The following is a 14846-nucleotide window of genomic DNA, read 5'->3' on the forward strand; positions in this document are numbered from 1 at the left end:
ACAGCTTCTCAGCATAACTATTTCATCCCATTCAATAGAATTGCTTATTCAGCTATACTGGTTTATATTAGGGTAAAATCACAATAGATTTCTGATTCAAGTAAAGTGAAAGTGAAATTTTGCTGGTGGTAATATCCAAAGAGTAAAGAATTCATCTTAATTCCCAGATCCCTTAGGGGCACATATATCTGGAAGCTACAAACCAAAAAATTTATATGTTGACAGACTGAGCAGATGTAAAACAGGTTCTAGACAGAGATAAGACAGCTCTGAGCAGGTCAGCTCTGAGCACAAAGCTGCCACAGAGAAGTCTTTCTATACCATCGAAAGCAGATGGGAAATAACCTTTACCCTGAAGGCTAGGATAAAACTCTGACCCTGGAAAGAGTTAGGAAAACTCTCAAATAAAACCTGACTGACCTGCAGGCTAAGAGCTGGCCCATAAAACATTTCTCTGGATCCATTCACCACAGAAAAAAAGGGCATTTCATGTGTGTGCAATCAAGAAGATAGAAGAACATACCACAATGTGGTGTTGGGAGTGACTCACTGCCTTCAGAGAATCCAAATCATATATTGGGGAATGGGAAGCAAGATCTCAGTAACTCAAACCACTCAGAGTCTCCCAAACTCAGCTTGCAGTAGGATGTGCAGGAGAGAGAGTGGAATCAATTAAAAGCTTGCTCTGCACTGTTTTGTTGGCATCAAGATGGCAGAGCAGAGCAATAGAGACTGAACTCAAAAAGAAAGGGGGAAAATGAATTTTTCTTTAGATGTTTCTATCTTTGGAATACCTGGAGAGGATAGCAAGCAGAAGAGCTGCTGGCTTTTACACCAGACATATCCTCTTAAACATTTTCCTCTTTTGGTATTTGAACAGGCAACCAACTGTAGAACAAATTTTGAATAGCAATGACAGAGGGATCTGTGAGTATCTGCCACTCCTGCAAGTGACCCTTCAGCTAAGCAAATTCCTATTCAAATTATTTATTTAAATGCAGGCAAACAGGGCTTAGAGATCAGTCAAGCAAACCAGTCAAGAATACAGCCCTTTGAGTCCTGCCAGCAGGTCTGAGACAGAAGGCATATGGGTGTGTTCATCAGAGTTTGGATATTAGTATCATTGAGTGGTGTAGTAGGTCTTCCAGTTTAATATAATGATTTTGGCTGCACTGTTAGCTTTTCATTGTCACATTCAAAGGATCTCTTTGTTCCATGCTCTGTGACTGCTTATTGATCCATAAGCTGATGTGAGCTGTGCACCAGGAAAGTCAGGGTTTTGGTAGAATAAGAAAGTGGAAGTTGGTTAAGGCTCCCATGATTCTTGCCACTCCACTGATAAGAGAATGGAAAATGCTGATGTCCAGAATGCTGAAGTGTGTTCAGGAGTTCAGAGCTGGTCTAGAATAACACAATTTTAAAGCTGTCAGAGCATGGGCACTCTGTGACCAGAGGAAGTATTTTCTTGAGTCAACTAAAAATTGCCGCTTTCCTGTGGTGGGTATGTGCCCGCGGGAGTGCGTGGTGTTGAAACAACTCGTGAGGTGTCGATTCGGTTTTGCTAGGGTGGGTGATGGCAACACAGAAAAACAATCCTCCTCCAGACCTGCTGATCCATCATCATTATTCCTATTGTGCTGTGTCAAGTGCAGAACCCAATGGTGAGGTTCCCTGTTGAAAATTCTCTCTGTGGCTGGATGAAGCAGCAAATGCTGTTTTCTTTAATTTATTTTGGGAATTGTTGCAGAGCCACCCTGTGAAATGTTGTGCTGCTGGCAAGCTGCTGTAGCCAGTCCAATGAGAACAATGAAAATGAAGAATATAAGCTAGAGCTAACCCTTAGACAAGGAGCCTCTTCGCCAGACTGCCAAAAGTGGTGCTGCTGTGGCAAATGCCATCCAGCTTGGAAGCACCATAAGCGGTTCTTGCTGCAAGAAAAAGACAGTGCATCACAATCTGAATTGGTTTCAGCACCTGGTGCTGTCTGACTGCACCCTGAAGAAAGCCAGAAGTCACCTGAAAGCACGACCCTGAAGGAAGGGAGCCCAAAATATGTTATCACCTAAAAAATGTGGTGCTGAGCATTTTTCTGCCCCAGCCGTGTCAGTTTTCTGCCCTGGATTGCAAGGCTCTAGAAAGAGGCCACTGAATGAGTTTGAAGGCCTCATGGTGTGACCAGATCAAACACACTCATTTTAGACGACTCCAGTGACACAAAGCATTTTCTGAAAAGCCCAGTGGCTTCTCTTTGTGTTGTTCTTTTTAGTTTGAACCAAGGAATTGTAATGAAAAGTACTTCTACTGTTTTTATGTAATATTTTCAGGCATTTAATTCATACTCATTGGAATTGTAATTTGGGGCTTTGGCCTCCTGTTTGCTGTTTGCTCTTAGCTTCAAGCAGGCCTTGCCTCTTCCACCTCCTCCCCCTGAACCTGTGTGAGTAGCTTTGTGCTATAATGTGTAAGGCCAGAGTAAATCCAAGGAGCAGCAAATTCAGGGTAAATTAATCTGTGCTCCAACACCTTTTCTGTTCTCTATTTTTGTTCTATTTAGACATCTTCTATTTTTGTAGAAACAGGGTGAGAAGGATTGTAACAGATGTGTTCTGCACTCCTTTCAACAAAGCTTTGTTCTTTCTGAGCTAACCCAGCAGTTTGCCATTTCCATTTCCCACATACATTTTAAGATATATTGCTGGCAGATTATGCCACTTGTATTTATATCTTATATTGAAAAATGCATTAATTGTGTTAATATTCATATTACAGCATGTTATATATCTAGAGTGGGGAAATACTATCGTAAGCATTTATGCATTTCTGTTTTAGCATATGAACCAATTCTCCTTTTGAAAGTCACACTGAATATTCACTCATATTCCCCACTTCTTTTGGTCCTTTCTGTTTTGTCTTTATTTTTTTTTTGTAAAAATGTAAGCATTTTACTAATATATAGGTGAACAAAAGGGTCTTAAGTTCTGTACTGCCTGAAATTCTCACTTCCACTTTGTCAGTTCACTTCATCTCTTCCTGATGATTTACCTGCTCTAATGAGGGTTATAGTGATATTTCTATAATGGGACCATGTTGGGTATCTCAGGACGAGGTGGAGGGTACATGAACTAGGTGGTAGATCCCTGCTTTTATAGCAAAGATCAATTCTGTAAGAGGATAAATAAAGAATTTGGTCATTGTGGATGGGAAGGTGACAGTGTTCAATATGCTCTGCTCTCTTTTGCAGGCAATTGCTTGGTCCTCGCACTAACTTGAGCTATGCCAGGGTAGGTTTAGGTTGAACATTAGGAAGAGTTAGGAAGAATTTCTTCCAGAAAGGGTGATCAAATATTGCAATGGGCTGTACAGGGAGGCGGAGACACCGAGCCTGGAGGTGTTTAAGTAAAGACTGGCGTGGCACTCAGCGCTCTGGTCTATTAGACAACGTTGTGTTCGGTGACAGGTTGGCCACTGTGACCTCAGAGGTGTTTTCCAACCTAATGGGTTCTGCGATTCTGTGAAAACAGCCGTGGAAACTTCATGGCTGACGGCGCCGCTGGCTCCGGGCAATTTGCTCGGAGCCCCGGGGCTGCGGGAGCGCGGGGCGGGCGGCTCGGGGCGCTGTGGGGCTGCGGCAGCCGCGGCTCGGCCCGGGACGGCTCCGTCCCGGCCGCCTTCCCTCCCTTCCCGGCAGCCACCATGGCGCTGTGCGGGGCTCTCCACAGCTTCCTCTTCGAGTACGACACCCCGCGCATCGTGCTGATCCGGAGCCGCAAAGTGGGGCTCATCAACCGAGCGGTGCAGCTCGGCATCCTCGCCTATGTGATCGGGTGAGCGGGCGGCGGGGGCGCGGGTGTCCCGGAGCGGCCGCCCTGAGGGGAAGCCGTGGAGGGACGGAGCCCGCGGGGCTGAGGGCGGGAGCTGTCCCTCCCTCAGGGACCGATTCTGTGAGGGCGGCGCGGGCCGAAGGGCTGAGGGGAGCCCAGAGCTCACCGAGCCGCGACACGGATGTGGTGGCAGCTTTGGCTGGGGCTGTGGACTATCACAGAATATTCTGAGTTGGAAAGGATCCCGCAAGGATCAGGTCCAACGTCTAAGCGAATGGCCCAAAGGCCTCTCAGGAGTGGGACCGTCTCAGGAGTTGATTGTCGGTCCCCCAGCCGGGCATAAAAGCAAATTAGACCCTGCAAACCAGTCTGAAAATAAAAAATATCACCCCGGCAATCAGCCAGAAGATTGCCAATCTGGTGACCCTTTTGTAAGGAAATGCTGTGAAACTGTTCGGAAAGTGACATGGAAAAAGGAGAAATTGCAGCCTGAACTTGTTAATGGTGTTTATATATCTTCTTGGAATCCTTCTCTTTCAGGTGGGTTTTTCTGTGGGAGAAGGGCTACCAGGAAACAGACAGTGTGGTCAGTTCTGTAACTACCAAGGTGAAGGGAGTAACACTGACAAACACATCTCTCCTGGGAGCCAGGATCTGGGATGTAGCTGACTATGTCATCCCTCCTCAGGTATCAGTCACTTTCACATGCAGAGAGAAGGTTTTCTAACAGCTGCTGCTTTGCTGAGGTCCACTGAGAGCTGGAGCAGCTTTGGCTCCAGCGTGGCTATGATATGAGAGAACGAAGCAGCTTTGCTTTGTTGCAGATCATGCTGAGCTTCTGCCCTGGGGAAGATTGTTATAAGAAAAGTGTGTGTGTGCTTGCGTAGAATCATAGAATGGTTTGCGTTTGGAAGCAACCAACATAATCTCTTTCCACCCTTCTGCTGTGGGCTGGGCCACTATCCCAGGTTACTCCAAGCCGGGCCCAAGCTGCCTTGAGTACTTGCACGGATGGGGCAGGCACAGCTTCTCTGGGCAACCTGTGCCAAGGCCTCTTAACCTTCTCAGTGAAGAATTCCTAATACCTAATGTAAATCTCTCCTCTTTTAGTTCAAAACTGTTCCCCCTTACCTATCACTATCTGCCTGTGTAAAAAGTCCCCCTCCCGTCTTTTTATAAGCCCCCTTTGGGTACTCAGATGAGCTCTGAGTTCTCCTTGGAGCTTTTTCCTTCTCTGGGGGTGCACTGATCCTACTGCCCATGGTGCCCACAAAGACTTGCAACAGCACCGGTCCTGGCAGAGGAGGAAGAACTTTGCAGGTGTCAGGAAGAAGCTGCATAAATAACCACGTCATTTTTCTTACTGCTTTCTAAAGCAGACAGCCCCAAGTTAAGTTGTTGGCAGAAGCCACAGGAACAGCCTGCAAGTCACCTGATGCAGAATTGAACAGGAGGCATTGCTGTTGTTACTGATTGACTGTATCTGTGGGGATCTGTGCTGTGTGGGACATACGTGATGGCCTTCAGGCTGGGCAGGCTCAGCCAGGCTGCTGGTCGTGGGTCCCTCTGACTGCTTGACATGTGGTGCAGAAAAAAAGACAGATTTAGCCAGATTTTGGCTGAGTGGTCATATTTGCGTATCAGTGGAGCGGAAGCAGATGACATCAGGAGTTGTACAGATCTGAAAGTAGTGAAAGTAAAATAATGAAAATAGTGCTTCCTGGAGAAACAGGACCAGGCAAACTCCTAACTGATATATTGCAAAAAGAAAGAGTAGGAGTTGTGCTCTGACTTGCAGCTGGAGCTCTATTTCTGTGTCTGCCTTACAACTCCCCTGAGGAGCTGTGTGAGCTCTGTTTTCCTAATGTGAATGAGGAACTTTGGGCCAAGTGGGAGGACAGAGAGAGTTGCCAGTCCCACAGTCCTTCCTCTGGCTAAACACAACAATGCTCGTAGGAATCTGCTCCTTTAGCACTGCACCAGCAGTGTCCAGAGCAAGGCCCCTCTTCTGGGCCAGCTGGGCTCTGTCACACAAAGATGTTTGGTGCAGTGCCTTGGATGCTCTTTGCAGATTGTCACTTGTAAGTTTGCTGCTTGTTTTGCATGCTCAGGGTGAGAACACCGTGTTTGTCATGACCAATGCGATACTCACACTGAACCAGAGCCAAGGCCGCTGCCCGGAGGTAGGTGCAAAATCTGCTTTAATCCTGCCTTGTGTGGGTGGGAGAGTGGGGGAGAGGGTTCTCAGAGTTTTATGTAACTATTGTTCCTCTCCAGCTCCCAGATGATCAAACAAAGTGCGAGGTGAATAACAGCTGTGTTCCAGGATATGTCAGCACCCACAGCAGTGGTAAGAAACCTGCTGCAAAGGCTTCTTTCAGTCTGGGTTGTGGTGCCTCTCTGCCGTGCCTTCCCTGCTGTGAAGGAAGCAGCATTTCACTTCAGTATCCTTTTTCTTCCACATGTAAGAGAACTGAAGGGGAAGCTCAGATTTTTCTTCTGGTGGACTTAGACCAGATGAACTCAGACTGTGTTGGGTGGATTGTGGGTAGATGTGGGCTTTGGTGAGTTAGCAGACAGTGGGAAGCTTTTTCGTGGCCTTCAGTTCCTGAAACAGTATTTCACATGGATGAAGATTTGACTCAGGAAAAGCACCTGATGCTTCTTTCTCTGAAATTACACTTGCAGTGGAAGATAATACGGGTTTTGGTAGTGGCACTTCACCTCTGGGGAAATTGCTTTCACCATGTGGAGTGAGGGGATGTCACAGGTCAAATACTGCCTGGTTTTGCTCAGTAGTACCACCATGCACATGTCTTTCCAGGCATCCAGACTGGGGAGTGTGTTCAATACAACAATAGCATTAAGACGTGTGAAGTCTTTGCGTGGTGCCCTGTGGAGGATGACTACCACATACCCAAGTGAGTGCTCTGTCTTCCAACTCCACAGTGCCCCTCCTGAGAGCAGGTTCATGGTACACAGCCAGTGCTTCTCCCACTGAGATGCCGCTGGGAATAGCTGAAGAGATGAGTACCAAGGATTCTGCAGAGGCTGTTTGTGTTTCCCTATTGTTTTGCAGGCCAGCGTTCCTGCGAGAAGCTGAGAACTTCACCCTTCTGGTGAAGAACAACATTTGGTACCGCAAGTTCAACTTCAGCAAGTAAATAGTGAGAAGGTCATCACACTGGTCTCATGGGCAGTAAAGGGGATGCAACAACTCTCCTCTTTCTGTTCTCCTGTAGGCGAAACATCCTCCCCACTATCAACTCTACCTACCTCAAGAACTGCATCTATGATGCCCAGACAGATCCTTTCTGCCCTATCTTCCGTTTAGGGAAAATAGTTGAAGCTGCAGGGCAGGACTTCCAGGAAATGGCTGTGGAGGTACTTATCAGACCCTTCTCTTGGGCTTCAGAGGAGTGGTAGGGGGTTGTCCCCTCTGCCTCATGGCATGAGCCACAGAACACAGAACAGCTGCAGGATAGCCAGAGGGAGTGCAGTCAGTTCTACTTAACAAATAATTGGCCTTGCTTTGTTTGGGTGGGGTTCTGTAGCAACAGAAAAGACTGTTGGACTGAGCCTGGGATTAGAGCCAGTAAATCAGGTCCTGGTCAGCAGAGAGCCTAATGCTGGGTTGACTGTACACTTGGGCTGCCCATCACCTTCTCTTTTCCACTTGCCAGGGTGGAGTCATGGCACTGCAGATCAACTGGGACTGCAATCTGGACAGAGCAGCTTCCCACTGTGTGCCAAAATATTCCTTCCGGCGCCTCGACAACAAGGACTCTGCCCACACTGTCTCACCTGGCTACAACTTCAGGTAATGTGGATGTGGAGGGCACCTGGTGTCCCTGCAGCTCCATCTGCCACTGGTAGTTGTGGTAGTTTGGGGCTTTTGGTGGTGCTTGGAGAATAACAGAAGAAAACCTGGAGAGCTTTTTCGATGCTGTAAGACAGAGCAGGTGGGATCCTCATTGTGTGCAAACCACAGCAGAGGGGGCAGGTCAGTGAAGCTCCACTGATTGCATCAGAGTGCCTGAGTCATGTTTCTTTTTGGTGGCTGTTTGATCAATGGGATGGGAATGGGGCAACTGACTGTCTCAAGGTGTGCTCATAGGGCAGAATTTGAGGGGACTGAGGTGGGGTTGGGAGACTGAAGCATGTCCTTCACTCTCCTTGGGGGAAAAACCTAGCTAGCCTGTAAAAGTGGTTCTGTCAGTTGAAGACCATATCTGCACCAGGAGAATCCTGGCAATACACCACCACATACACATTCTGGCCAGTACAGCTAAGTCCAGCACTTCCAGCAAAACCCCAGCACAGAGGTGGCAGCTGATTGCATCCAGACTCAAGACTGTAATAATATCGATCAGCCCCCTTGCCAAGGTCCTTGCAGGATTCCTGCTTGTGAGGAAACATGGCTCAGGGCTGTTATTTTTATAATCACAAAATCTCACTTAGCACAGAGGATCTTTGGGTGGAACTTGGATGAATTTGCTGAGGAGCTGTGCAGAGCCCAAATGTGTGTTTGGGAGGTGCCAGGCCGGCAGGTGTTGGGGTGGCAGGACCATCTGGAAAATATCTCAGTTGGATCTGGAATGCTCTTGCTAACTTCAGAGTCTGGTACAGCCCCTTACCAATCATTTCTCTTCCACCTTCTTCTCTGCTTCCTCCTGGCTTAGTCAACTACGTGGCAGAGTAAGTCTCATCTCACTTATTTGTTCTCATCCCTTTTCCTTGTCGTTTGCCTGCTGTCACTCAGTGCGGGACACGGAGCAGTCTTTGTGTGCCGAGCCGAGCCGCGCTCCCGGCCCTGCCCTCTCGCGGCTGCCTGGTCCCCTGCAGCCGCCTGCCCGCCTCTCTCGTGTAGCCGAATTCCTTCCTGCTAGTCCTTCTGCTCCCCTGCTAAAGCTGCTTTCTCCCCTTCCTATGCCTTCAAGTTTCCTCATTTTATGGTGCTCGTTGTCTTGAATTCACCTGCTTTGAGTTTTTCTCCTATATGAGCCTGCCAGCATGAAATCTCCGTCACTTGGGGTTTGTGGCTGCAAGTCTCAATGTTCAGCCCATCCTCTTGGGATGGGGAACACATCTGGATGTTGCATGATCGTATAAACCTCAAAATTTCCAGCTAAGCTGTGACCTGTCTTTTCTGCAGGTTTGCAAAATACTACAAGAATAGTGACGGCACTGATTCACGGACACTTGTCAAAGCTTATGGCATCCGCTTTGATATCATAGTGTTTGGAAAGGTAGGGTGACACTTCCTGGAGGTCTTGTAGGGAGGGCTTTCAGAGATGCTGAAAAGCATGCTCAGGCTTGTGACTATCTTCTAGGCAGGAAAATTTGATGTAATTCCTACCATGATTAACATCGGCTCTGGCTTAGCACTGTTTGGTGTGGTAAGTGACACCGCAGTTGGACTTGATTCTGGATTAATGCCTCAGTTCTGAGGATCACTGCCTTAAACTCTTTCAATCTCCACTAGGCAACAGTGCTGTGTGACATTTTTGTTCTGTATTGCATGAAGAAGAAATACTACTATCGGGAGAAGAAATACAAATATGTGGAGGATTATGAACTGGTAAGCATCAGCAGAGGCAGGGTAAAGGCAAACTTGCTTCCTCCTCTGACTCCACAGAGATTCTGAAACAGGATGTAGAAAGTCCACATCAAATGGGGATTTTGAACCACAATCTTAAGGAAACTTTCTCTTCATCAGAGAAGCTAATTTTTACCTCAAAGCTGTTGCAGGGAAGAGCACTAGAAACAAATGTTGTCATGTTTCCTGGGCAACCACTCTTGGAGAGGAAAATATATGTTCAGGAACTTGTCATGCTCCTACTGCACCTCCTTTTTGGGTTGCAGTCATTGGCATTTGCCTTCTAAGAGCTGTAGGGAACAGCCGTGTTCCCATCAAATCCTTCCTTCTTGGCTTTTGGGGTTCCTGCAGTTGTAAAAAAAATTAAATATGTTGGTATTTTCTGAGACCAGTATGCTGACAGCCAGTTACAGCTTCCTCCAGGGTCCAAATGATCTGTTTGGTCAGTAGGATTTAGTTGGTTGCTTGACTGGTGTTGAGGACAGAGCTCAGCCCTACAGCCCTGTGCTTGGTGGAAAGTGTGGCTGCAGAGGGCAGGTTTCTCTGTCAAGACACCTTGTGCCACTGGAAGAGTAGTCGGAGCAACAGGAAGTAGCTTGCCTGTGCCAAAGATTTTATGTGATTGGAAGGGGGAGAAAGAAGAGTTTCTGGCAGAGAACTATAATCTCTGATCCTTGCAGGGAGCTGGTGAGACGTGAAACAAACTCCTGAGCTCCTGGTGCTACAGGACCAACTGCTGCTCTAAACCGCTGCTGGAAACATTTCTTGACCCTGCCATGAGACCACCCCCTCTTTGCTGGAAGTAGGAAAAAGTAGGAAACCAAAGTGAGAAAGGGACCATCTTCACCACTCTTTACTACTTGGGAGCCAGTCCCAGGGAGAAGAACTGGGTCTGCTCCTTGTCTGCTGTCTTTCCAAGTTATTTGCACTAAGCACAGAGGGAAAATTGTGCTTTATGTCAGACCGCTGCAGTGGCTGAGCCTGGGACAGGGACAGTTGTGGCATCATCCTTTTGCCAGTCTTCCTGTCCCTGAGCTCAGTGACAGCAGAGGGCACAGGACAATAGGCACAGATATGGCCACTGCCAGTTGGTCCCTAACCTTGGGACAGGAGATCATTCCTGTTGTCATTTTTCTTTCCCTGCAGGACTGTGAAGATTAGCTGAGCCTGTAGCTACTATTTAATTAGGTCTCCAAGCTCCAGTGGCCACACACCAAAATAAAGCAGAGTCTTGCTCCACTGTGCTGTGATAAATGGCTTAAAAATTACAGGGTTTTTTTTTCTGTTTTGTCTAATTTTTATGCTATTACTTTAAAATTTACTTTAATAAAATACTACCTTCCCTCTGCCCTCTTGAAGTTCTGCAAGCTGGGTTTTGATTGTTCATTTCTCCCCCCATACCAAGTGTTAGTGGAGAGCTATCAAAGCCAGGGCTCTATGGGCTTTGCCTCTTGATTCTCTCAGCAGAAGTGCTGCTGCAACTACAGCTGCTCTGCCTTGGTTCTCCTGACACCTTGTCCATGTCTGCTGCCTTAAAAGTCTTTTCCTTGAAGAGGATTTAAGTCAGAGACCAAGAGCTTAGGGTCTTTATCTGAGTGCTGGTACCAACTGCTTGGAAGAACAGACCTGTTATTCCCTGACATCCCTCCCATGCTTTTCACCACCACACCAACCCTGTGTGTGGGCTGCTGCAGTTCATGGGTTCACACAATTTGATTGGAGTTGTTGGCTTTTTTATTCACATGGCCTTGAGCACCTCTTGTGCTCACATTGACCCACAAAGTCTGGATCGTCCCTTTTTCTGAACCTTTTCTGGTGTTACAGAGCCCTAGGATCTATTCCATACCTCCAGGCTCCTGGCTGCCTTTCTCCAGGAGCACAGTGGGTAAACCACAGCATTATCCTTTTGTTTTATTCTTTGTGTGCCTGCTGCTATTGAGCACTAAGTTGTGTCCCAGCTCCAAGAGTGCCTTCTAATCTGTGCATGTGAACACTCAGTTTGGATTATACAGTGGCTGGAGCTGCTGTGGTCTCATCCTAGCCCAAATTCCCCAGTAAAGGTAGAGCACCAGACTTCACTAACACAGGAGAATGGTTTCAGATTCCTCTTTCAACAACCAAACTCTCACAGCTTGAGAAAGACCACTCAAACAGAATAATAGTTCCATTTGATCAACTAACTCTGGGTGTGGTTGCATGTCATTTATTTCAACTTGTACAGTGAAGCTTGAACACCTGTGTGGCAAAACACTTAGTTGTTGGTTTATTCTTTCTTCTTAGGTAATATCATTTAAAAGTGGTAAATACACAGTATTTAAACTTGATACACCTGATAAAGTTAAATGCATAATAAAGGGGTAGGAGTGAAACACAAGCCTTGGTCATTAAACAAACAGTATAAAAATGAGGAATAGTTCAGGACCTTAGAAAAGAAACAGATCAACTGCCTGATAGGTAAGAGGGGACCACCGTGGAAAACCACTCAGTTAAGAGGCCTGGTTTCCCCTTAGCACTTTCCTGTGTGCTTTCAGAGCCAAAAAGGCTTAGTACCCAGCGGTAAGCCCACAGTCAGCACCGTGCTTGTTTGGAAGGAAGGGAGTTGGGGAAATCAAGCTATTGCCCAGTTCCAAGGCACAAGCAAAATGTTCACTATAAGGGGAAAGCCAACATTACTACTAAGGAAGAGCAGCTGGGGAACTGAGCAGGTTTATATACACAGTACAGCTTCTCTAACAGATCATTTAGAGATATCTCCCTCACACGGCCATGCTTTATGCTTTCAACAGAGCTGACCAACCAGAAAAATCCAAATCGTGTTTCTTTCAGAAATGTGCATTTGGCTGCAGCCTCACCAGAGCCTGCACTGAGGGACACTCGGTTTGGAGAGCATCTTGGGGTAGTGCTGAGTTCAGCATCCTTTAGAACCAAGCCCATGCAGGCAGTCACACATTGATCAGTGGGAGTATAAGAGGCCGAGAGACTGGCTGGGTATCAGGAAGATGGTACAGCTGTTGAGAAGCTGTATTACACCTGGCAGACCTGTTGGGTTAGTGTAAACTGTCTCACCTGTATTACACCTGGCAGACCTGTTGGGTTAATGTAAACTGTCTCACCTGACAAATCACAACCAGGGATGGGCAGCACAGAGATCTCTACAACACACCTCTAGCAAACACACCACATACCTTACTACGCACTACCTACAAAGAATAGGATCACCTAGCTTTTAACAAATTTTTTTGGCAGGTAAGTCCATTTGCAGGGTTAGAGAACCAGGCTGCCCCACTCACACACATTTCCACAATGAAAAGTCCTGTGTAGGAAAGGGGGAGCAGGCAGCTGTAGCAGTGCTGGCCCCCAAGTTACCTGTTTGGTTTCCCCATAGCTGAAGCTACAGGGCTTTGGCATAGCCTCAGACTAAAATGGGAGGAAAACAGTGCATGTCTTATGGCTCCAAACTCCATAGTATTGCTCCTAAACCACCAACTGGCCTCACTGGCTTTGGAGAGAGGCCAGCAGTACAATGCTTCCATAATAAATTGAAATTTAGGGGGAACATCAAGTGACCAAAAAGCGTAAGGGACTATTTGGGTAAGCATCTGCACCCTTGCTAATGCTGTGCTGGCTTCCAAAAAAGCCAGTCTTAACCAGGAATTACCAGGCCAGGTCTGGCTGCAGCAGGGCCTAGCACCTTGGCACACTGCTGCTTGTGCTGTCCAGGATAAAATAAAGGAAGACAAGGGAACGGTCACTTTCTAAAGGCAGGACATCCATGGCCAGGGTTAACAGGCAGAGATTTTACCATTAATCAAGAAAGACACTTGGCAGTCCCCTAGTGCCTTCTTCCCAAGGCCAAAGAATTACACCTTATCAGTCCCTCACAAGCTTGGGAGACTCAAATCCTCCTCCTCTGTCAGGTACATCAAATGCCTCATTCAAGGTCACAAAACCACATCACACTGAGAAAGGTAAAAAAATCAGACCTTTTCCCCATAGTCCCACGCTCCATCCACAAAACAGCTGTACTTACCGTGACCCCTTTCCTTAGGCAAACCCTGGCTCCTCATTCTCCACCTTTATCCGAGCACAGGGAACTTAGGAAAGTGAGTCTGGATGCCAGAGTCTCTCCCCCCACATGACAGATTGTTATTTTGTACAAGCACCACAAATAATCAGAGTAATCTGACTGAAGGTGAAAGAGCTCTTCGTAAGAAACAATCCATGAACTATATATACACTTAATTTACTAACAAGCCTCTGATCCACAGGCATTTACGAATTACTGGTAACAAACTTGCAAAAAATACATAGCAATGGCCCCAGAATCCAGATTAAGAATTTGGAAAACAAATGTTTCTTTGAAAATTACTAGCTAATTATTAAGATCTTAAATTCTAAGCAAGCCCTAAGTCTAGACTTTAAAAACAGCATAAGTTGTGTTATTTTTAATTGCAGTAAACCATGTAATGTACATGGAAGTGAAGGATTTTACCCTGAATTTTATATTTTATTAGTATATCTACCTAGATCAAGTAAAAGATTTAGAAACAAACTGTTAGTGCTTCTTCTGATGTTTAAAACATTCTAAACACCACCTTTCACTCATATGTCTGCAGCAAAAATAGTTCAAACTGAACTTAAGCCCTTAAATACCTTTTCCTTTCATACACTGAATACCTAACTTACCAAGTTCTGGTCACACCAAGGCCTCTGGAAAGGTGTTAATTACCTGAGGAGGTAATTAACCCCACTTTCTGAACTTCCTGAAGATGCTGTTTCTTACAACTTGGCTCACAAAAGTAGGCATTCTTTAAAAAGCTGAAAAGGTGGGTTTTTGCTTTGTTCCCATGCAGTTAAAAAGGTGTCAATTAAAAACAAACCAGAACGACAAGAAATAGATGCAACAACATTCCTGGTAGGTCGTGAACTCTCAAAGTGCACACATGTGGTTGGTTTTACTGCTGTGTATCCCACTTGGCAAAAGCTTCACCCTTCTGCACGTGCCCACGGCCACAAGATGGGCACCGTGCCCCTGTGGGACGCTGGTGTCAGTCCCTGCAAATTATTTGGCATTAAAACCAGCTAAAAGCAGTTCCAAATGCATTTTCCTTTGGCTGCGGTGGGTTTTGTTTTGCAAAGCCCCATTGCTGCTCACCAGCACCGCTCACCTCTCCGCTGTCTGCCAGCGCCTCTCCCACCAGAAGTCAGCAGTCCAAGTGATCAGAGATGTTCCGTGTTTATGGCAAATAATCAGATGTCTGATAACAAGTGATAACATGCTGCTATGTGAGCTCTACATCCAGCATTGTACTGAGATAGCGCCATGGCATGCTGTGTTTGCTCTGGGCTCTGGTCACCTCGTCCCCAGTGCACACGTGGTGATGTGCCCTGGATTGAGCTGCTCAACAGAACCGTAAAGTCCACAT

At 46.6% G+C, this 14846-nt stretch overlaps 1 protein-coding gene across 1 annotated transcript; it reads left to right on the forward strand.

Annotated features, from left to right (window-relative positions):
- Window positions 1-3693: 3693 nt before the first annotated feature.
- Window positions 3694-9468, forward strand: P2RX4 (purinergic receptor P2X 4). Its single transcript, XM_062504220.1, has 11 exons — window positions 3694-3824; window positions 4362-4509; window positions 5933-6004; window positions 6099-6171; window positions 6646-6742; window positions 6901-6981; window positions 7064-7205; window positions 7505-7641; window positions 8977-9070; window positions 9155-9220; window positions 9307-9468. Exons 1-11 carry the CDS (start codon window positions 3694-3696, stop codon window positions 9466-9468), a joined length of 1203 nt encoding a protein of 400 aa, XP_062360204.1.
- The last annotated feature ends 5378 nt before the right edge of the window (window positions 9469-14846 follow it).

Source organism: Cinclus cinclus, chromosome 17, assembly GCF_963662255.1.
Source record: "Cinclus cinclus chromosome 17, bCinCin1.1, whole genome shotgun sequence".
Taxonomy (NCBI): Eukaryota; Metazoa; Chordata; class Aves; order Passeriformes; family Cinclidae; genus Cinclus; species Cinclus cinclus.